Consider the following 23,953-nt stretch of genomic DNA (forward strand, 5'->3'; position numbering starts at 1 on the left):
TGCTCTAACTAAACAACCCAGATGTGTCCCAATCTCCAACCAACAATAATAAAGTTAGTTACCCTAAAAGATCATTTATTTATGCATGAAATTTAGGAAAATTTTACAAGATTCTCAAATTTAATTAACCAGAAATCTATCAAATTAATTCCATGAGTTTTTTTGGCATTATATAATTTAGGAACCAACCTTAGCCTAAGATGCTAATAAATAATAACTTTCTCTGGGCAACTAATTCAATTAGTTAAAAAACAAATCTTTTACACTTCCTTTTTAATTTCGTCCATACCCCCATTGTAACCATGGGGTTTGATGTATTTAAGCACTAAGCCGACATGGGGTGTGAAATAGCTATATGTTCAAATAGCTTGGGCCCTTGGGTGTTTGTCCACTTCATTGGAAGCCCTCTTTTTGCTTGCTTTGGCTTCGGGATTTGGGGACCCTCAGTTTTTTGCGCACATTTTGTGATGGTTGTCAGCCATTTGTTTAATGTAATTCCATTCCACTGACAATAATCTTTGCATGCCTCTCCTCAGCTTATTTATATGAAAAACAAAGGATAGATGGGTAGATTACACAGTATAGTGCATTGAGAAAATGTTTATCATTTCAGCACGGTGTAGGTTATGAAGTACCAATTCGTAGGAAGTGCAGAGTTTAGGTAGAATCAGGGTTTGGACCCAAGCTATCACTCAGCCAGATGTAGTGAGTCCCGCAGATGATTGTGATTCACATGGTGGGTGTATGGGGACCTCATTCATATGTAGATGAAATTAATTTCATGGAAGCATGATACGACTCAAATTTGATGGTGGGTATCGTAGGTCCACCAAAAGCAGCCACTTTTTATTGCAAAAACTGTACGTCTCTGTCTCCCTCCATAATGGTGTTTTTCTGTTCTGTACCTAAAAGGGTTGCCGGTACGGTATAAATCGCCCGAAATACATAAGCAAGAGTGCCAGTTTAGAGGGGGGTTTTAGCCTTAAGATGCTGCCTGGACCCCCTCCCATAATAGGTGTCACCTTCGACTACACACCGATGCACACACCCACCATTTTGCTGTCAAGTTACGTTAGGTCGGCGACCTCTTGGTTCAAATAGCCACCCTCACTTCTACTTCACAATGCTGTTTTCTCCCTTTTTTTTTTTTGGGGGGGGGGGGTGGGGTTATATATGTCAATTTGAGTGGTATAGATTGATTAAAATGACACTTGAAAATTAACTGATTGCAAATCGGAACAGCCAAAATACCTAATCTCCGCACGTACTTCACATTGAAAAAAAGAAAACCAGTACTCAAGTTTGTACTTTGGTAAGATCGCTTTAGCTTGTGTCCACATACATGACATGAAGATCTTTTTTTTTGGGGGGGGGGGTCAGAACATGACATGAGGATGACTTTTCGACTTTTCGACCAATTTCTTTGTTCATAGATGATTTAATCTTTTCCCGAAGTTTTCATTTTTTTTTTCAAGTAAACAGTTGTTGGATATTAAACAGCCCCATAACTGTCCGAAACATTCATTGATCAGTTCCTGAGAGAGGCTTAGAAAAGTCAAATGGGTTCTGGCCATGACTGTGATATATACTGATCCTCCAGGAATTGTGTTTCTTGCTCTGATCCTTACAAAATATCTAACTAAAGTGGTTTTATCTTTTTTGCATAATTTAAATTTAAAATGAATTTAAACAAATAAATACATCTTATGGAATTTAAAAGAAGAAACATTTCGATTTCAAGCAACTCAACCATGCTATTACAATCAAAATCCCATTTGCCTTTTACATCAAAATTTTATAAGTTTATTTTTTTATGTAATAATTTTTATTTGCATCATAAATGTTGTATAAATAATCTTTGTTGGATCAATGATATTTCAATGGGCTTGAGAATTCATTCAAAATTTTGTAGAGAATTCAATATATATAGATTATGAAATTAAGAAAATTATAGTAAGAATAAGAGAAAAAATAGATAAAAATGAAAGGATATTTCATTTTTTTTACTTGGAAAACAATAAATCTATACAAGCCTTCTACTTATAGGGTTTCATAGGTTACAAAAACATAAACAAGAGAATTAAGGCACTCTATAATTCATTATGGGTTACAAGAGATCATAAATTCTTTGGGGGGTTTTGGGAGTTCTATGGGCATCTATTTATTAATGGATTTACAATAATCTCCCTTGGATGTTCATCAATGAAAATGTGCCTCGTTAAAACCTTATTAAGAAAAATTCCGTGGGATAAAAACCTAATGAAAGAAAAAGAGTGCACAATCTCTTATTAAAAGTTGTCTCATTAAAAACATTTACTTGGAAAACCTAATGGGACAAAACCTTGGTTAAAAGAAAAAAAAGTACGACGTGTTTTAGACGCCTCTTAATAGCAACATCACATTGTTCTTCGAGCCATCGCACTCCAATCTTGTATACTAGTTTTTCAAATGTTGTGGTTGGTAACACCTTGATAAAAAGATTTGTCAAATTATCACTAGAATGAATTTGTTGAACTTCTACATCACCTTTCTTCTCAAGATCATAGTAAAGAATAATTTTTGGTGAAATATGTTTCGTTCTGTCACATTTGATGTAACCATCCTTTAATTAAGCTTTACATGTTGCATTATCTTCGTATAAGATAGTTGACATCTTTTCATTTAGAGGCATATCACATATCTTCTAGGTATATCGGGTCAACAACCTTAGCCAAACATACTCTTGGCTTGCATTTTTGCATGATTTGAAGAGGCAGTAAATATCCCATTTGAGATCGATCTTTATGCGGATTTGATAAATATCCAGTATCAGTATAACAACTGATAGAGATCCTGAATCACTTGAATAAAATAACCCTATACCTACAATTCCTCTAAGATATCTACATACATGTTTAATTTCATTCAAATGTCTACATGTTAGAGAAGAACTAAATCTTGTTAATAAGCTTACAGTGAATTTTATATTAGGTCTTGTGTTATTTTCAAGATAAATCAATGCATCTATGGCACTTAATGTTGGATCTAGTGCCTTAAGTATATTGTTTTCGTCTATGTACACTTGTATTTTTTCGAGCAAATTGGTTTAATAAAATTATTCATAAATTACATTAATATTATTTGTATACTGTCCTCAATCTTTTTGCACACAAAGCAAAGTTGAAGCAAATATTAGCTCACTGATTATCTAATTTTCAACGAATACTAAGTGGTATTACGTGGGTGGATCATAATATATAAAGACAACTTATATTAGTAGATGAACCTAAACATGTCCTTAGTCTAAACGGAAATTAGCAAATCGATTGAAATACTAATACGCCGTCTATAAAGTCCAATTGGGGAGATGTTTTGTCTTGAGCATCGAAACGAATGACTCCCAGAAGGTAGAGACATAGATGTGACTGACTAGGTTGACAGTACATCATACAGGACCTAAGTAAAATAGATCCTAAACCCATTTATGGATTTATTCACTTGTGACATTGATAACTCTTGAAAGGAGTTATATTTCATGCCTTTAGACCTAGCTAATTGCTTATACTTAAGTACATTTTGTTTCATTTTAGGACATTTTAGTTAGCATTTTTAATATTGCATTAGAACTTGGACTATGTTGGAATTAGATGCTTTTAATCGCTTGTGATGGAGTTTTTTGTGTGGTAAGAACAGGGTTTGGAATGAGGAAATAAAGGAGTGAAGTTTTGTTAGGGCAAAGTGCAAACAGTTTGCCAGCACGGATACCGTGGCAATACCGAGAAAATCAATTCAACATTTTCCGTGCAAGAGTCCCAGTTTAAATTCAAACTTGTACCAAATAAATCCCCCTAAAAGAGGAGAAGATAATCACAAGCTGTTAGTCGACCCTAGCCTAATCTATCTATAAAAGCCGATGAAAGGGACTTCACAAAGAGCGAAAAAAATGAGAGAGATCCTTAGGCGTGAATAAGAGTCCAGCTATGCAAAGGACAGGAAGTCGAAGGCAATCCTTTTTAGCCATCATAAAAGGCTATGTTGTCGAAGTGTAGATTGGGCAAGCGAAAGCTGCTTTCTAAAGTTATTTCGTTATTTCCATTGGCGTTCCTTCAAAAGATTGAATTAAAGTAGTTGAATGCAATATCAGATAATATTATGGTTTGGAATTTTATTTCTTAGCCCATGAGCTAAATCTTATAGGTTAGGATTACTTTTGATGAAACCTTAAACTATTTTTATGGATGCAGTATATCTCTAATTTACTTTACTATTTCATTTTATTGTTCTTATTTCTTAATTAAAATGAAAAAAAAATCTTTAGACATAGAAGACTATTCGCATACTTATAAACTGATTCTAATTAAGAAAGGGTTGGATTGGTTAGATTAAAATGAAATGAAATGAGCAAGTATTCGATAGACACTTGTAGTCGACTCTAGACATAGAGTCTCAATCATATAGGAGGAACACATGCGAGATACCTAAAAAGCCTATAGACACGGGCAAGGTAACTTGAGGTTTTGCTCTCACGAGAGGCAGGCCGTTTTAGAAATCTTCTGTGCAGCAAAGTAAATACAATTTTGCCAGGGCATTATTCACAGTCAGGGTTGATTCTCGGTAATCCTAACCTTTCGAATCAACATCACTCTATCCTTATTCTTTGTCGTAGTATCTTTGTCACAACATATTTAGTTGTTTATTTCTTTGTTTACATTCAATTCAGATAATCACTCTTGTTTTTGCCATTGCATTTCGGCTTTCACTTTTGCCATATCATTTCCGATTTACTCATCAATTCCATCTATCACGTACATCATCATTTCTTTGAATTATCAATGCATACTTACCTTAGTTTACCATAGCATCTTATTCATCAGTCTTGCCATAGCACTAACCAGATTATAATAATTTGACCACTTTTGTGCCTCAATTCGATCCTCGTGGGAACGATACTCACTTTTCACTTTATTACTTGAACCGACATGTATACTTGCACAAAATCGCATATCATTTTACATGCGATAAGTTTTTAGCGCCGTTGCCGGGGATCGGTTATTTGGTGAAATTTAGTTTGGTTATTTTACTTAGTAGTTTAACTTAGTGTATCTACTTTTTACAGGTTTGCCATCAATGCATGAGAAAAGGCATTCCTGCTAACATAGAATACCTTTTTGATCCGAAAATTGACAGAACCTTGCAGAGAACGAGAAAAGAATTGAGAAAAATGTTTGCAAATAGGAATGATCTTAATCGTAATCCAAATGATCGCAATGAAAATCCTCCTATTGGATGTGTGGTAGATGAATGAGATAGGCCAATTAGAGAGCATACCATCCCAATGTTGGATGATTTGAATTCAGGGATAGTTAGACCAACCATACAAGCTCAACAATTTGAGTTGAAACCGATAATGTTCCAGATGTTACAAACAATAAGACAGTTCGGTAGACTACTCACTAAAGATCTGAGATTACATTTAAGACCTTTTCTAGAAGTATGTAATTAATTCAAACAGAAGGGTGTTCTTGAAGACGCCTTGAGGCTTAAGTTGTTTCCATATTCTGTCAATGGTACTTTGTTGGACACAACTTATAATAAAGAATACGAGATCTTGGAAAAGATTGCCAACAACGATTATTAGTATCCAACCATGAGAGTTGGGACGGGTAAGAGAGCTGCTAGTACCATTGAGCTTGATACAATCACTTTGTTAACGACCCAAGTATCTTCTCTAGCTAATATGATTAAAACCATGAAAAATCCAACTCTAGCCTATGAAATGAAATCGATAGAGTTGTCATATGTTTATTGCAGGGAAAATCATGAAAAATCCAAAACAGACTTTTAGCGGCGTTTTTAGCGGCGTTTGGATAAAAAATGCCGCTAAAAATTAAGCATTAGCGGGCGGCGTTTTACATAAAACGCTGCTAAAAATCAAGCATTAGCGGCGCTTCCAGGAAAGCGCCGCGAAAAATGAGCATTAGCGGCGTTTTTTGGAAAAACGTTGCAAAAAACCCAAGCCCAATGGCATCGTTTTTTGACATTTCGGGGCTTTAACGGCGTTTTTGGAAAAGCATCGCTAATGCTGGGGGCTTTAGCAGCATTTTTGAAAAAGCGCCGCTAATGCTCGAGCCTTTGGCGGCGCTTTTTCAAAAATGCCGCTAATGGTCGGGTCTTTAGCGGTGCTTTTTCAAAAACGGCATTAATGCTTGGGTTTTTAGCGGCGCTTTTTCAAAAATGCCGCTATTACTCGGGTATTTAGCGGCACTTTTTTAAAAACGCCGCTAATGCTTGGGTTTTTAGCGACGCTTTTTTAAAAAAAGCCGCTAATGCCCGGGTCTTTAGCGGCTTTTTTGAAAAAGCGCCGCTAATCCCAAATTGATCCTTCATACCAAAATAATTGGAAATGAGTTTAAAAGATGTCCAAAACATTAACATTTAAACATTTGTTAAGAATTTTTTTTTTGTTTTCAATATAAATGGCTTAAAAAACGAAAAAAATTCTTAAACTTTGTTTGATTAAGAAATTTTGTATATAAACAGGAACATCTTTAAATTTATGTGGATGGTTTTTATTTAGTTTCATTATGGGGAGATTAAAGATTGATGGAGATTTTACCTAACAAATTATTATAGAAAGAGAGAAGATGGATTTAATTAACACTTTTTGAGAATCCATTCCCAATGAGCTGTATGGTGTATCAATTACGCATGTATTAATATATTTTCCTTCCACCATGTGCTGCCACGTAACTTAGAGCCAATATTGTGGATTCCCGGAGAATTAGAAGATAAAAGAAAACCTATGGGAGATTCTTGTTACTGGTTTAATGTTGGTTTTGGATTTTGCAAGAAAGATATGCTGCATCAATTACACATGTGGATTTAATACAAGTTGAATCATTTTTCTCATCAGCTAACATTTTCTTATGCTAGTTTAGATCCAAATCCACACACCCAATTTTGATTTGCGCTTCCATCAAACTAATTCTTTTTACTGTAAAAAACATATTATTTCAGTAATAAATGTTGAACCAACATTATTTTAATAATAAATTATTTTATTCATTTTACTTTAGTATTTTTTTCCCATCATGTTGATTTATGTATAGTTTGGATAGACAGTGCCTTTACTTGTGATTAGTATAAAAACAACAATGACGATAAAATTAGATAAAAGTGAACTAATCGCACTGCACTGCCCATCCAAATCCCAGTACCATACTCTTCTTTTAGTTTTTTTTAAACCCTAAATAAGAAAGACAACCTCATTTAGCGAAGTCATTAACCCCGTTCTTAAATTTCCATAATAAAACTCGTACCCTATTCAAAAACCCTATTTTAACAAAATTCAACTATCTTTGAATTATTCGTAAATCTATATTTATAATACAGACGTGGTGATCAGTTAGACCTTTAATTAATTAACATACTTTTTTTTATTGACTAACATCTCTTGTTTTTATTTACTCCTTTAATTTTAATTTAACAATTTAATTTAATGAGGTCAAATTCGAATTATTGTTTTGATATAATTTTTGATTTAACAAGAGTTGAATCATACTTTATAGGATTTGAACCTTGGACGATAGGTTTTGAAGACCTACGTGCTACTGAACTAAACTAATATCACTTTCTTATCATAATAAATAAAATTGTAAAAAATCATTTTATTTTATAACCCTAATACAATACATTGTATGTCGTATATAATATGAGAAAATGATAGATTGAGCAAAATTGCATCATAGGTTGTGTTCAAAATTCAAATTCTTTTTGGTTTAGAGGGTTTTATGTTTGGTCAGTGATAAATTTTTTCTTTCGCATATGTGATTTATCTTTTAGATATATAAAATGGTAGGGTGAATGATTTAAATTGTGGAATGTTTGGTTTATATAAGCAGCAAGGTAAGAGAAGAAAAGCAAGATAAAATTCGAAAGATGATCCCATTGTTGACTGATTCGATATATTTAAATATTAGATTCAAAAAAAACATTGATAAATTAATATTAGATTTATTTAAATATTAGATTTAAAACAAACATTGATAAATTCGATATATTTAAATATTATATTTAAAAAAACATTGATAAATAAATAAACTCACATAACTAATAATTTTTAACAGATAAAATAAAAAATTATTAATAAAATAAAATAACGTCATTTTATTCAAAATAAAATAATTTTTTATTCGCAAAAGTAAGCAATACCGACGTTTTTTTTATAAAAACGCCACAAAATTCATTTTACCTAAAAAAAATTCGCGCTGATTTTTCCCAAATTTCCCCCCTAAAACCCCTAACTTTACAAACAAAATGAAAAAAAAAGAGGAAAATGGAGGCACCAAAGACGATTCAGCACAAAACCTCTCCAATCTACTTACGAGTTAGCAATTCCTACTACCGTTTGTTTCCCTGGAAAATATATGAGACTTAATATTATTATTTTGTTTGTTTGTTTTTCAGTGTGTTTCATCTTGTTGTGTTCATTACTCAGATCCCTATCGCTTTTATTACAGTTCCATTTTTCCTTTTTATTTTCTAATTTTGGGTGTTATTTATTCCATATAGATTTCTAATTATAATTTTTATCATCTTCCAAAAGAGGGAACTCGTTTTTGAAAACCCTAAGCAGAAGGAAGAAATCGAAGTGATTTTAGCCACCGCCTCTGCTCCGCCGCCAGCCATGAAGGTTCTATCTCTCAACCATGAATGTATCTTTCTTACACAAAAAAATAAGCTTTACGAAGTTTAAAATTTAACCGTGCACCCTTTCTTTTTATTATTGTTTTTTTTCTCTTTGCAATTCAATATCGCCAACCTCACTACGGGATGCCAGAAGAAGCTAGAAATCGACGATGACCAGAAACTTTAAGTTTCCTTGCTTATCTCTTTATATATTATATGCTTATCTTTCAATTTTCTTAAGCTTTATTTTTGAAATGTTTTATTCCAAAATAATCAGCATTTGTAGCCAATTTTTACTTACTGTGGTATAAACTAATATCAAGCACTTTGCTTGACGAATGCAATTTTATTCATCGCAATGGGGGTTTTTGATTTGTTTTCTTTTCGTCAGATCTTTGTAAGAATTCGGTTGATGGGTTCTCTGTCAGATTGGTTGATGAAAACAATATCTTTGAATGGAGTGTTACAATTATTGGACCACCTGATACTCTTTAGTAAGTCATCCTCGCCTTTTTTTTTTGGTAAAATTTCTTTCTTTCTTTTGTTATTATCATTGAAATTAGTTGTTTCTTATGGATTCTTTGATCTGGATTTTGTGTGTTTACATTTGCTTAGGAGATTAATGCTTAATAGGGTTTAGGGTTTTTTAAATTGGATTGATTTAGTTGAACTTTGATTTATGCTATAGTTGGTTTTAAGGTGTTCTATTAAATTCGAATAGGATTTTGGGGTTCTAAATTAGATTATCTTGATTGAGTTTTAGGTGATTGTAAGGTTAACGTATGATTTTGAGTCTTACCTATTGATTGTGTTGCCAATTGCCAATTGTTTAGGTTTCTCGAATTGATTGCAGACAGCGATCTTAACAAAACAAATTGTTTGTTTTCGACAACTATACATAATAACCATGGATAGGGGTTGTTGAATGCTTCTTTTCATTATATATATACATCATTTAGTTTTACCATCAAGACCTGGTTCTTGTAGTATTGGTTCTCTTGAGAATGATATGTGGTAGTTTCTTAGCTTCTGCAAGGAGGTTGTTGGTTCTAACGAGCAAAAATTATTGTTCTTGTGCTTTTGGAATTTGTTTAGTCACAAAAGCTTGTCAACAGTTGTCTTTGCTTGTAGCTTATGTTCCTTGTTACGTGTCTTACCTTCCTGTTGCTTGTTATCCTCAAGTAATCTTGACATTGAATTGAGTTATTGAAGGTAACTCCCTCCTTTAAGCCTTAACTGCATTTTGGTGGTTTTTAACATTTTTCTTGTTATAATGCTACATCAGTGTTCTCCCTCGTATGTTTGATGCTCATGAGTTCTGCAAATGTGCACTGAAGATGTCTTACTGCTGGTTGGCTATGTTGCAACTATCAATCCCTTTTAATTTTCCTGTTAATTTTTTGCTTTTCAGTGGCCATCGTCATGGTAGTTAGTTACTGCTGCTGGTCTCATTACTGATGGTAACAAGTTGGGTTTTGGTATCTTATTTGAATTATTTGTAGAATTTGAATCATAAAAACATTGTCAAGTATCTTGGATCATTGAAGACAACAACACACCTGCATATAATTCTTGAGTAAGAAACCTTACATTGTGACTGTAGTGCTCTCTGAGTTGTTTGAAACTTGTACTTATTTGTTTACATGTTTGAAGGTATGTGGAGAATGGTTCACTTGCAAACATTATCAAGCCAAATAAATTTGGGCCTTTTCCTGAATCATTGGTGGCTGTTTATATTGCCCAGGTTTGTTTCTACTGCAATTTATTGCTTCATTTCCCTATTAAAGTATCATTTTGATATGCTAATTACTTGTTGAACAGGTTTGGGAAGGTTTGGTTTCTCTACATGAACAAGGTGTTATCCATCGGGATATCAAGGGTGCAAATATTTTGACAACTAAAGAGGTAACCTACCAACTAGTTCTCTTTTTTCTTATTTCTTGTCCATTAGGAGTTCTATTACTATTTCTGGATTAGCTTTTTTTTAGTGATTTTCTTGCTGTAAATTTGATTGTGGCGGCAGAGATCTGATAGAGAACAATACTATTTGACCTCCTTTTTTTGGGGGCACTTGGAGACTGGTTGAATTTGGTTCACTTCATTCATATGTTTCATTGTACTTCAGCTGCTTATGTTGTGATAAATCTGCTAAAATAATAAATGAAGTTGAAGTTAGTCATTGTTTGATGGTTGAATAAAGTTAGTCAAAGTGGAAATTTGGTCCTGTTTTTGGTGCATACATGCACTTCAACAGTTGGTCTTTGAAACAAATTGTTGTTGTTTACCATATATAATTTACTTGCTGCATGGATGGATGAAATTTAGGTAGTATTTTCCTTTCTTGACTTTCTATAAATGATTTTTCCTTTTCCTAAAGACCTCCATCTATAATGTGTGAGCTACAGTTTCTTGTTGTTCTAGTTTAATGGATAATTTTTTGTTCCTCAAAATGAGATTGATGTGGTTTATTTTGTGCAATTGCATATTGGATTGTCATATATGTGTGTGTGTGTGTGTGTGTGTGTCAGTTTTATGGAAATGTGATGCTGCTTCTTTTGGTTTAATGTATGTTGTTTTCTTGAGCTTTCTTTTGGCTTTCTTACCCGTCCGATGCTGCTTCATTTTAATTTTGTATTCATTGTATTTGTTAATACAGACGCCAAAGCCATCGTCTGGACCCCACAAGTTGAGGGAATGTTTGCCACTTATTCTCATTCTGCGAAACAGACTGAAGTATTCTTTGACATACAGAGAAGTGATTGGTATTCTTATGCAAAGGCATGTCAAAAATCTTAATGGCTATATATATTTTTATTTTTAACATCTCTATTGTTTACCAAGTTTGTTGGTTTATCTGATCATTTGGTTTTGCATCCTTTAGATATTGAAGGTGTAGTGGAGGATTCAATCTCTTTAAGCTGGAAAAGCCAAGGCTCAGCACTTTTTCAAGTAGAGTGTTATTTAATGTTGTTTCCGTGGTCGTTATCTTAGTCGGAACTTGAATTAGGTTTTATTGAAATAGGGTTTTGTAGCTACTTTGTGTACTAGCTTCTTTAATCATGATTGTTAATTATTACGTGTTTTGTAGCTTCTTTTATATTTGGCCGAGTTAATATAGATCAGATGAGCTGTGAGGTAGATTGCTCATTTATTTAAACATAATATTTTAATTCTAAATTTAAATTCATTAATTTTTATATTTACCTTTAAAGTTAAAATTTTAATAGAAAATTTAATTTAATTAATTTTTTTATCCTTAAAATTATATAGTTTAAAGTTTAAATTTCAAAAATAAAATAAAATAAAATATTTATTATAGAAATAAATATTATTTAATTAATTTATTTAAAAGTTATGCTTTTAGTGGCGTTTGTGAAAAAGTGTCGCTAAAAGTCAATGTTATAGTAGCGTTTTTAATAGAAGCGACGCTAAAGGTCATGAGCTTTAACGGCGTTTGTGGGAAAAACGTCGCTAAAGGTCTTGTTTTTTAGCGGCGTTTTTTAGAAAAGCACCGCCAAAGGTCTTGGTCTTTAGCGGCGTTTTTCCCAAAAACGCCGCTAAAGGTCTTAGTCTTTAACTGCTTTTGTGGGAAAAGCGCCGCTAAAGGTCCTGGTCTTTAGCGGCGTTTGTGGAAAAGGCACCGCTAAAGGTCTTGGTCTTTAGCGGCGTTTGTAGGAAAAGTGCCGCTAAAGGTCTTGGTATTTAGCGGCGCTTATCAAAGTGCCGCAAATACTTTTAGCGGCACTTTCGCTAAAAGCCTGTTTTGGTGTAGTGTGTGTTTGACAAATGCCCTTCAATCCCAACGTCAGTATACTATATGGGTAATTCCAATCGAAATAGTAATCCATATTCCAACACCTACAATTCAAGGTGGAAGCAGCATCCAAATTTTAGTTTGGGTAATCAAGGTGCGAGAAACATAAACAATGTTGTAAGACAGAATGTCAACAATGCATCGCCTGTTATGTTCAACCTATGCCCAGGAAAAATGCCTAATATGGTCAAGCATCATCTCCTATTTCCATTAAAGTTTTGTTAAAGGAATATATGGCCAAGAATGATGCTATAATTCAGAGTCAGGCTGCATCTCCCTAAGCACTTGAAAATCAAGTGGGGCAAATAGAGAATGCTCTAAATTCAAGGCCACAAGGAGCATTGTCGAGTGATACTAAGAATTCAAGAAAATAAATCACTCTTAGAAGTGGGACTCAGGTGGATGAAGTTGATCAAGATTCCACGAAAAAGGTAGACAAATCTAACCACAATCAAGAAAAGATTTTAGAACCTACTGAACGGTAGACAACACCTGAAAAGGGTAAGCAGCAAAATGCTGTGGTAGAATCAGATCATGTTGTCAATAAGAATGCCACAACAAAACAATATCAACAACCAGAAGGGAGAACACCTCTACCTTTTCCACAACGATTCCATAATTCTAAACAAGATGCTCAGTTTAAAAGATTTTTGGAGGTTTTGAAGTAACTCCATATTAACATACCGCTGGTCGAAGCTTTGGAGAAAATGACCAATTACATGAAATTCATGAAAGATATACTATTGAAGAAATATAGGTTGGGAGAATTTAAGACTGTTGCTCTCACCGAAGGGTGCACAACAATGTTGATGAATAAGTTACCTCCAAAGTTAAAGGACCTAGGGAGTTTCACTATCCCATATTCAATTGGAAATTATTATGTAGGAAAAGCATTATGTGATTTAGGAGTAAGTATAAATCTAATACCTATTTCTATTTTCAGGAAGCTAGGAATTGGGAAAGTGAGACCTACCATAGTAACTTTACAATTAGATGACTGATCTTACGCCCATCCAGAAGGTAGAATTAAAGATGTTTTGGTAAGGGTGGATAAATTTATCTTTCCTGCAGATTTTCTTATTTTAGAATGTGAAGCTGACCATGATGTACCAATTATTCTTAGAAGACCATTTCTTACTACTGGCAGGACCCTAATTGATGTACAAAAAGGCGAGCTAACCATGAGAGTGAATGATCAGCATGTTACTTTTAATGTGTTTAATGCGTTAAAATGCGCGGATGAGAATGAGGAATGTCACACCATTGGCTTGATAGAAGCAACAGTGGACAAATTCGTAAAATTTTGCTACAACAATTCTGACAGTGAAGACGATTTGATGGAGCAAGGTGACACAGTAAGTTTTGAAGAGCTTGGTAAATTTATGGAAGCCTAGTAGATAATGGATAGGCCAGGGAAGAAATTTGAATCCCTAGATTTATTAGAACGATCTTTTAAGCCTCCTAAACCATTTGTAGAGGAATATCTCATTTTAGAGTTAAAGCCTCTGCCAGAACATTTGAAATATGCGTATTTGGGAAATAACAGTACTTTTCCAGTCATAATTTCTACTAAGCTAACACATGAACAAGAGGACAGGGTTTTAGAAGTGTTATGGCGATGTAAAATAGCACTAGGTTGGACCCTTGCCGATATAAAGGGAACTAGCCCTACATTTTGTATGCGCAAAATTTTATTAGAAGATTGTCATAGCAAATCCATTGAACAATAGAGACGACTGAATCCAATTATAAAGGAAGTTGTCAAGAAAGAAATTATCAAGTGGCTTGATGTTGGCATTATTTACCCAATTTCTGACAGCTCGTGGGTAAGTCCTATGCAATGTGTAGCCAAGAAAGGAGGTGTCACGGTAGTAAGTAATAAAAACAATGAGCTCATACCAACTCGTACTGTTACGGGAGGGAGAATGTGTATGGACCATTGCAGGTTTAATAAGGCAGCTAGGAACGATAATTTCCCTATGCCATTCATCGATCAAATGTTGGACAAATTAACTAATAAGGTATTTAATTGCTTCCCAGATGGTTATTCAGGATATAATCAAATTGCCATAGCACTTGAAGATCAAGAGAAGACAACTTTCACGTGTACATATAGCACTTTCGCATTTAGGTGGATGTCGTTCGAGTTATGTAATGCCCCGGTAACTTTCCAGCGCTGCATGATGGCCATATTCTCGAACATGGTGGAAAATTTCCTTGAAGTTTTTATGGATGACTTCTCTGTGTTCGAAAATGATTTTGAAGATTGTTTAAGAAATTTAGAAATGGTTTTATGCCGTTGTAAAGAAGTGAATCTAGCATTAAACTGGGAGAAATGTCATTTCATGGTCCATGAAGGTATTGTCCTTGGAAATAGGATGTCACAATGAGGAACTGAAATGACAAAGAAAAAATAGAAATGATTGAAAAATTTTCATCGCCCACTAATGTTAAGGGTATTAGATGTTTTCTAGGACACGTAGGATTTTACAGAAGATTTATCAAGGATTCTTCGAAAATCTCTAAACCCTTGTGTACTTTATTTGAACAGAATAAACCTTTTAATTTTGATGATCAATGTTTGTAGGCTTTTAAGGAACTCAAGAAGTGACTTGTAGCAGTACCGATTGTGGTTGCTCCAGAATGGACGTTGCCTTTTGAACTCATGTGCGACGCCAGTGATTATGCTGTAGGAGTAATTTTGGGTCAAAGGAGAAACAAGGTACTACATGAAATATATTATACTAGTAGGATGTTGACAGAGACTTAGTTTAATTATACCAATACGGAGAAGTAATTACTGGAAGTGGTCTTTGCATTCGACAAATTCTATTCTTATTTAGTAGGAACAAAGGTCATAATCTACACAGATCACTCAGCTATCAAGTACTTGGTGCAAAAAAAATATGTCAAGCCGAGATTGATTATGTGGATACTCTTGTTACAATAGTTTAATTTGGAAGTTAGAGATCAAAAGGGAACCGAAAATCAAATGACTGACAATTTGTCAAGAACAGAATCAAGGAATGAAGATGAAAGTAAGAAATATATTAAGGAAGAATTCCCAGATGAACAGTTGCTCATTGCCAAGGCATTACCTTGGTACATCGACATAGTAAACTTCTTAGTAAGTGGTATAATGCCACCTCACTTCAATGCTCAAAGAAAACAAAAATTTATTCACAATGTCAAACGAAACTATTGGGATGAACAATTCTTATTCAAGAATTGTGCTGATAAAATAATTTAGAAGTGCATCCCCAACAATGAGATGCATAATGTCTTACAAAATTACCACTCAGCACCATTGGAAGACATTTTGGAGGGATAAAAATAGCTACCAAGGTACTTCACTCGGGATTCTATTGGCCAATTTTATTTAAAGATTCTCATGAATTTTATAGGCCGTATGACCGTTGTCAAAGAACAAAAAATGTGTCTAGGAGACAAGAAATGCCGTTACAAAGAATATTGGAGATTGAATTGTTTGATCTATGGGAATAGACTTTATGGGTCTATTTCCTCCATCCGTGGGCAAGCTATACATATTTTTAGCAATAGACCATGTTTTTAAGTGGGTAGAAGCAGTAGCCCTAGCCTCTAATGAAGCTAAGTCAGTACTCAAATTTTTGCATAAGAACATTTTCACTCAATTCGATATACTGAGAGCCATTATCAGTGACGAAGGATCCTATTTTGATTACAAACTAATAGCCAATGCCTTGTGCAAGTATGGGGTGAAACATGGAATTGCTACGGCATATCACCCTGAGACGAATGGCAAAGCTGAAATTTCTAATTGAGAAACTGAACAAATTCTGGAAAAAATGGTGAATCCATCTTGAAAGGATTGGTCTACTAGATTGGATAATGCTCTATGGGCAGACCGAACTGTATTTAAAACACCACTTGGGATGTCACCTTTTAAACTTGTTTACGGTAAGCCATGTCATTTACCTATTGAACTTAAGCATAAAGTGTTTTAGGCGATTAAGAAGTTGAACATGGATTGGGCTACTGTTGGCAACAAGAGATTGCCAGAATTGAATGAGATGGAAGAGTTCCGAAAACAAGTATATGAGAATGCTCGTTTGTATAAGGAAAAGACCAAGTGATGGCATGATGCCATAATTTTACCAAGGCAATTTGAACCTGGATAACAGGTATTATTGTTTAATTCCAGGCTCAAATTATTTCCTGGTAAGTTAAAATCTCGATGTTCTGGACCTTTTGAAGTAATTCAAGTGTATTCACATGGTGTTATTATTGTTAAAGATCTAAGATTAGGGGCTAGATTCAAGGTTAATGGAGAACGCTTGAAGCATTACTAGGGTGCTTCTATAGAGCGTGAAAAGCAAAACGTTAGCCTTCGTGATGTTTGAATTTTTGTTAATTAGTTTTTTCCATTTTTTCTCCCATTACTATTTTTGTAACAGTCCGTTTTCAGTGAAATTGAAACAATTGTTTTGGGACCACAAATCTGACATCAAAAAATTTATTTTAATATTATTTGTGATCTACAGTATGATAATATATTAGTATAAAAATTTTGTTGAGGAATTTTACCGTTTGTATGCTCAATTTGATGAAAAGAACTAAATCGTGTAACATGCAAAAGTTGTGTTCTATTAGCTAAAAGTGTTAAATAGCTATAGAACTTTAAAGTGGGGGTCCTGATGTGGTAATTAGTCCATTAATTGAGTTAGTGGATGTGCATGCCTTGGCAATTATGAAAATTTTAAAGTTAGGTAAGGGTAATTTGGTAATTAGGTAAATAAAGGTTAAATTAATAAAAGAAAAAGCTATTATCTTCTCTCATTTTTCTCACCATAGCCAAAATTCACCATAGGAGGAGAGAAGAAATTTTGTTCAAGCTTTTCCTTTGCATGTAAGTGATATCTTGTCCCGTTTTTGTTGATTTTTATGTCTTCGGGATCGTTGTAGCTTAACCTAGCTATTTAAGGGACTAATTTGCAAAATTTTTAAAAGTATAGGGTTTTACCATGAGTACATTCTATTTGTTTTTGAAGTTTAATGGAAGAAAATGAATCTTTGTTGAGAATTAAACAACTTTTGTTAAGTGATTTTTAATAAAATTTTCAATTAGGGGTTAAATTTAGAAATGAGTAAATTATATGATAAATGTGTGAAATTGCGAAATGTATGGGCTGTTATGAGCATATATGTTATTCGAATAGGCTTGGATGGGGTGAAATTGCATGAAATTTTATTTTACGACCCTAGGGACTAAATTGTATAGGGGAAAAATAGTGATTTTTCTATAACATGATTTTTGGATTGAATAGAATAGAATGAGGCTTAAATTAGTTAAATTTGATTATATAGATCAAAAAAAAGCAACGTACGAATTTAGATCGGGGAAAAGACAAAGTTTTGGATTAAACGATCGTTTTTCTCCGTACAAGTTTAAGGTAAGTTTTGGACAAAGTTTTGGATTAAACGGTCATTAAGGTTACCGATTCTAGCTCTTATGGGCTTACCGATACTCAACTCGTATGAGCTTACCGTTATTTCAGCTCAAAGGAGCTTACCATTTATAGCTCATATGAGCATACATGTACAAGAATTGATAGATTACAGTTCAGTACACCTCGTGTGTACTACCCATGTATCTAATGATATTCTAAGTGGTTCAATGAGCACAATTCTGTTACGAGTTTATTTGAGTTCGATACGAACCAGTATAGGTATTTACATGAAAATGGTTTATATATTATATACAGACACATGGTATAGATGTTACATGTATATGGAATTCAAATAATTGATGAATTCATAAATGATTCTCGATTTTTATATGAATACATGGCTAACTTGATTAATGATCATATGTTAAGCTTTGGCCAAATTGAATTGTGTTATGCTTTGAGTTACTTACCTGAATTGTGGATAAATGGTAAGTTAAATTTTGTGTTATAAAAACTTACTAAGCTTAATTGCTTACTCTGTTTTATTTTCCGTGTTTTATAGTGGTTCAGAAGTTCATTCGGACTAGAAGTTGTCGGAGATCTCATCACACTATCAAACGCTTATTTTGGTACTTTTGGTTGTATATTTTGGTTAAATGGCATGTATAGGTCATTTTGGCTTATGATAGCCTATATGTTTTGTTGTGTTTTAGCCATTTGAATTGGCTTATATTGTAGATATATCTTTTGTCTTGTAAATATGTAAATAGCCTTTTTATATGTGGTGTATGGTTGCCATGTGAATACCTCGGTTGTGAATTGGTATTTTGGGTACCAAGTAGTGGAGATTGATAAGTGGCATATATGTTAAGTTTTAGGCACAAAGATGCATATATGTGTTTGACCATTTAGGTAGATTTTGGAGACATAATTGGCATATTTTTTAAAAGTGGCCAATTAAGGTGTCTATTAGTATTATGGTTGTGTGTGATGTTATAACATGTTTTAGGCTTGATTTTGGTTTGTTTGAATGCCTATTTATGATTTGGTCATGTACTAATTGATGTGTTTAGATTGGTACCAATTTAGGTGAGAAACATAGCTTGGAAAATGGCCTATTTTTTTTGTCCACACGGGCAAAGACATGGGCATGTGTCTTAGCTGTGCATGACACATGGCTAGGTGACACAGCCGTGTGTCCTCTGTAATTTCTAAAAGAAGCAAGTCAGTAGCTTCACATGGCCTAGCACACGGGCCGTGTGGAACAAGTCAGTATACCCTCCAGTTTTCACACGGCCTAGGACACACCCTGGCACACAGGCGTGTGAGGCCATTTCGAAGGGTACACGACCTGGCACATGGGCGTGTGGTCTAGCCGTGGGACCCAAGTCAATGAGTTACATAATTACGGACATGGGCTGGGACACGATCGTGTGTCCCTATTTTGAATGCCCACACAGCCTAGCCACACGGGCGTGTGTCCCTTGCACCTTGAAAAATTTTCCATGTTTTCTGAAAAATTTCTTGAGTACTCGGTTTAGTCCTGAACTATTTTTTATGTTTATTTAGGGCCTCGAGGGCTCGCATTAGGGACTATATGAATGAATTTGATTGGTTTCTAAAATGGATGTGTTATGCAAATGAAATGTATGATTGTTTGATCTGTAAGTTCGGTAATGCTCTGTAACCCTATTTTGGCATCGGATACGGGTTAGGGGTGTTACAATTTTTATTTTTATTCTCTTTATTTTTAATACAATTTCATTTCTGTCTTTATTATTACAAACATTAGCAAAATAAAAGAAGAAGGATTTGTTAGTGTATATAGAGAAGCAGTTTGCCGCTACATTACAAAGAAACGTTATGCCATGAAAAACTGAATGATAAGGTGTTAATAAAAGAGTTGACTGGTTAGAAAATTCCAAAGGAAAATTTTTTAGGTAGCTGCATTTATTCAGTATTGGGAAACCCAAAGTATGAGGCCCACAATGTAGGGCTCGGTTATTTCATTTTTTTCCCCAAAAGTCTTTTATGTTTTTAACATTTCCTCCACATCATAACCCTTCCACCTCATGTTTCCTATTTCCTAAAAACTTTCATCATTATCCCTTTTTATTTTCTTCAACCAGTTCACGTTTCCCACTTCTCACAAAGTTCACATTGTTACAGTTCTCTTGTCTTCAACCTCTCTGCTATTTGTTGTTTACTCTATTATTTTCCTTTTTGTTTCCCCAACCTTCTCTTCATGGCTAGTGTAAGGAGTACTTCTAAAACAGCAGAATATTCGCACGCTGGTGCCCTGCAACCAAAGATATTCTTCAATGCTGCTGCAACCACAAGGTATTCAACTAATATTCTAAAACGGCCATTTTTTTGAACAATTATTTTTATTGAAGGATGAACCCCACATGGGGTACGATGAATCGGTATCCTCGATTGTAGAAAAGTACAACTAAAGCAAATTTTGTCTACACCCAGGAGATGTTGTGGGTAAAGTGGTAAGAGAGTTTTATGCTCATGTAAATTCCCCTAATTCTCCCTTCATTTATGTGTGGGGTAAATCTGTGCCATTTGTCGGAGACCATATTAATGCCCAGTTTAGCATCGATGAGGTTAGAGATGAGCATTCTGAATTTTCCAAGAATATTACACCGGAGGGGTTGGCAAAAGTATTAGAGGATTTATGCATTGAAGTAGCGCAATAGATTATTTCGAGCAGGAGTGTTACACGGTTGAAAGAGCTGCATTAAAACCAATCGAAAAGGTGTGGTACCACTTTTTAAGGAGTCATCTTATGCCATCTACGCATAACATGACTATTTCAAAAGAAAGAATATTGCTATTTCATTCTATTCTACAAGGAAGACAGATAAATGTAGGGATGATTATATTACAAGAGGTCCATAGGTGTGCTGATAAGAATAATGAGAGTTTGAATTTTCCTTCCCTTATTTTTGCCCTATATAAGATGGAAAATGTGGCTTCAATTGATGCTAAGGACGTTACCCCCAATACGGGTGGGAAATAAGGGACTGAGTTTGCCACAATATCCCAACACAATCAAGCTACGAGGAACTCAGTTTGCCACAATATCCCAACACAATCAAGCTTCCCCTATCACACGTATTCCCACAGTAACATTTCTCACCTCTCATGACTAGAAAATAGTGTCTTCTCTGAAATAGTTAGAATAAAGGTTGTCTCTGTTTGAGGTGCAAAAATACCAGATGATGGAAGATTTGGAACAAAGCAACAAACGCCAGGCTCGGTACTAGTCGTATGTGAAAGATAAGGATTTGGCATTAAGAAGATCCTTCCGAAAAAAAATTTGAGACCCATGCCAGAATTTCCTACTTTCCTAGCTACTTTGCTCTCATCTAAGGAGTGTGGAAAAGAGCCAATTCCTCCTACTACCAAAACTAACCTCATGATTGTAGGAGTCACTATAAAGGAAAACTTGTTGAAGAGAAGGTAGAAAATTCAACCTCTGCCAAACTAGAGAAGGAAGTAGAAGAAGGAAAGGAAGAAAAATATGTCCCTACCAGCTACTACCACTAAAAAAGGTAAAACTCATAAACTGACATCTTCACCCATCTCCATGACTGCACAGGATCAAGCAATTGATCAACTAATCAATGAAATAATGAAGACCAAAAAAGAAGGTGTGGAAGTTGACCCACAGAAAAGGAAGATGTGATACAAAGTCAGTGCTCGCAAGTCCACGAGAAAGAATTGAATGAATTGCCAACATTCCATTCCAAGGAAGTTAAGTTTTGATTTTCTCTCATGCCTTGCATAACTTTTTTTCACGTTTGTGTGCATATTCATACTTGTTATATTTGTTCATGATTTTACATGCATTGAGGACAATGCATACATTAGGATTGGGATTTTATTTTGCATCTAGGTTGTATTTTGTATGTTCATTTTGGCATATAAAATATTTTTTCACGGTATAATAACTATTGATATACTGTTTTGTCTATAAGAAGTACAGCTTTTCTTCATGATGTTCGATGATGAGCTTAAAATTTTTTTCAATATACCTAGAAAAGGTATCAATGGATTGGGTGAATTTTGCTTAGGTTATATTGTTTACAAATTGATTTCTAAAAATGGGATGTCATATACTCTATTTTTTATGGATTTTCAAAATATAGTAAATATCTTTTTAATGCCCTTAGGGATTTTTAAAACCAAACATTAGTTAATTGCCACGGCATTTTGTTTAAATAAGTATGTACTCCAATGCTTAAAGTTGCTAAATAGGTCAACATTACGTTGTTTGATCCATCATGTTGTTGATTAGAAAGGAGGACCTAAACAAGAGTGTGTGGTATAAATTTAGTGGAATTTCACTGTAACAAAGGACTAAGTAGCTAAGGACGTAGTTTTATGCTCCGTCCATCTTTTTAATTACAAGCCTTAGCTTCATGAGTGACTTTTGGTTTAAATTGTGACATGATTGAGTACTCAGCAATTGATTGTATGCTCTATCGTGATTGTCAAGTCAAAGAATTTTATGACATGCTAAATCTCCTAATAATAAAGAACAAATATATTAAAATGTGAATAATATAATTTGATATCGGCATAAAGCAAGTGACTTTTGTTTAGGTAACGAATGAACTAAGTAAATAAAAAGATATTTGCTATAGGACGAAAGAAAGAATGCATGGGTACTTAGGAAATTTTATTTTTAGAGAGAAATTTTTTCCTACCTTTGCTAAATAAACCTTTGACATTCGAATTAGTTTTAGAAAAAGAGAATATTTCTGAGAACAGAGATATAAATTGTTTTTCGAATAACTAGGCAGTACGAGAAAGTTTCTTTTTTGCCAAGCAAAATGGGTGCATTTATGCATTTAGACTATTCGCATACTTATAAACTAATTATAATTCCAAAAGGGTTGGATTGGTTGGATTAAAATGAAATGAGCAAGTATTCGATAGACACTTGTAATCGACTCTAGACATAGAGTCTCGATCATACAGGAGGAACCCATGCGAGATACCTAAAAAGCCTATAGACACAGACAAGATAACTTCAGGTTTTGCTCTCACGAGAGGCAGACCATTTTAGAACTCTTCTATATAGTAAAGTAGATACGATTTTGCCAGGGCATTATTGACAGTCAGGGTCGATTTTGGGTAATCCCGACCTTCTGAATCAACATTACTCTATCCTTATTCTTTTTCATAGTATTTTTGTCACAGCATATTTAGTTGTTTATTTCTTTGTTTACATTTTTTTTGGATAATCACTCTTGTTATTGCCATTACATTTCGACTTTCACTTTTGCCATAGCATTTTCAACTACTCATCAACTCTATCTATTGTTTACATCATCATTCATTTGAATTATCAATGCATACTTACCTTAGTTTACCATAGCATTTTATTCGTCAGTCTTGCCATAGCATTAACCAGATGATAATAACTTGACCACTTTTGTGCCTTAATTCGATCCTTGTGGGAACGATACTCACTCATCACTTTATCACTTGAACCAACATGTATACTTGCACAAAATCGCATATCATTTTACAAGCGATTGACGTTCATAGTGTGGCATACCTTAATCATGAGTGGATGATGGATCATATATGTCTAACTTGTATACTTTAATACAAGTAAAAGCCTGAGTTCAAATAGATATGTAAACGAAAGATGGTGCATTGGGTATACAACTTCTACAGTATGTAGCACTATTCACAATAGTGGAATTCATATCCCAAGACATTGGTAAATGATATCCTCTCATTGGCATTAAATGATAGATGAAAAGTAAGTGTGGTCATGAGTTGTTTGTCTCTATTATGAATGACTTAATTACTATTTTATAGTAATTGACTTTTCATGAAGAAAGGTGTAATGGTCATCATGAGATACAATGGGATTTTATTGGGAGAACGAAATTATCCCAAAGATATTAATGCTATCCTGTAAGGGTCATTTATGAAAAGGTCATTGAAAGAGCATTGATCGAATAGCTTTCGTAATGGTATGTAATTAGGAAGAGCTCAGTCACGATACTATAGT

The 23,953-nt window shown here is 34.1% G+C and overlaps 1 protein-coding gene and 1 long non-coding RNA gene across 3 annotated transcripts; both read left to right on the forward strand.

Moving 5' to 3' along the window:
- Positions 1-277: 277 nt before the first annotated feature.
- Positions 278-4,251, forward strand: LOC121219842 (uncharacterized). The gene is made up of 2 exons (XR_005916813.1): positions 278-860; positions 3,673-4,251. It is a non-coding gene; the product is annotated as an uncharacterized lncRNA (long non-coding RNA).
- A 3,983-nt stretch (positions 4,252-8,234) lies between these two features.
- LOC107900825 (MAP3K epsilon protein kinase 1) lies at positions 8,235-11,743 on the forward strand. Of its 2 annotated transcripts, none has more exons than XM_041098347.1 (9): positions 8,235-8,365; positions 8,551-8,671; positions 8,819-9,161; positions 10,079-10,092; positions 10,170-10,243; positions 10,321-10,411; positions 10,489-10,572; positions 11,324-11,445; positions 11,549-11,743. In XM_041098347.1, the coding sequence occupies exons 3-9, from the start codon at positions 9,026-9,028 to the stop codon at positions 11,553-11,555; spliced, it is 528 nt and encodes a 175-aa protein (XP_040954281.1). In that variant the 5' UTR covers positions 8,235-8,365; positions 8,551-8,671; positions 8,819-9,025; the 3' UTR covers positions 11,556-11,743. The 2 variants fall into 2 exon arrangements, with proteins under 2 accessions (XP_040954281.1, XP_016682041.2); XM_016826552.2 differs by having other exon boundaries at positions 8,242-8,365; positions 8,585-8,671; positions 9,059-9,161.
- The last annotated feature ends 12,210 nt before the right edge of the window (positions 11,744-23,953 follow it).

This window comes from Gossypium hirsutum, chromosome D08 (assembly GCF_007990345.1).
Source record: "Gossypium hirsutum isolate 1008001.06 chromosome D08, Gossypium_hirsutum_v2.1, whole genome shotgun sequence".
NCBI classification, from domain to species: Eukaryota; Viridiplantae; Streptophyta; class Magnoliopsida; order Malvales; family Malvaceae; genus Gossypium; species Gossypium hirsutum.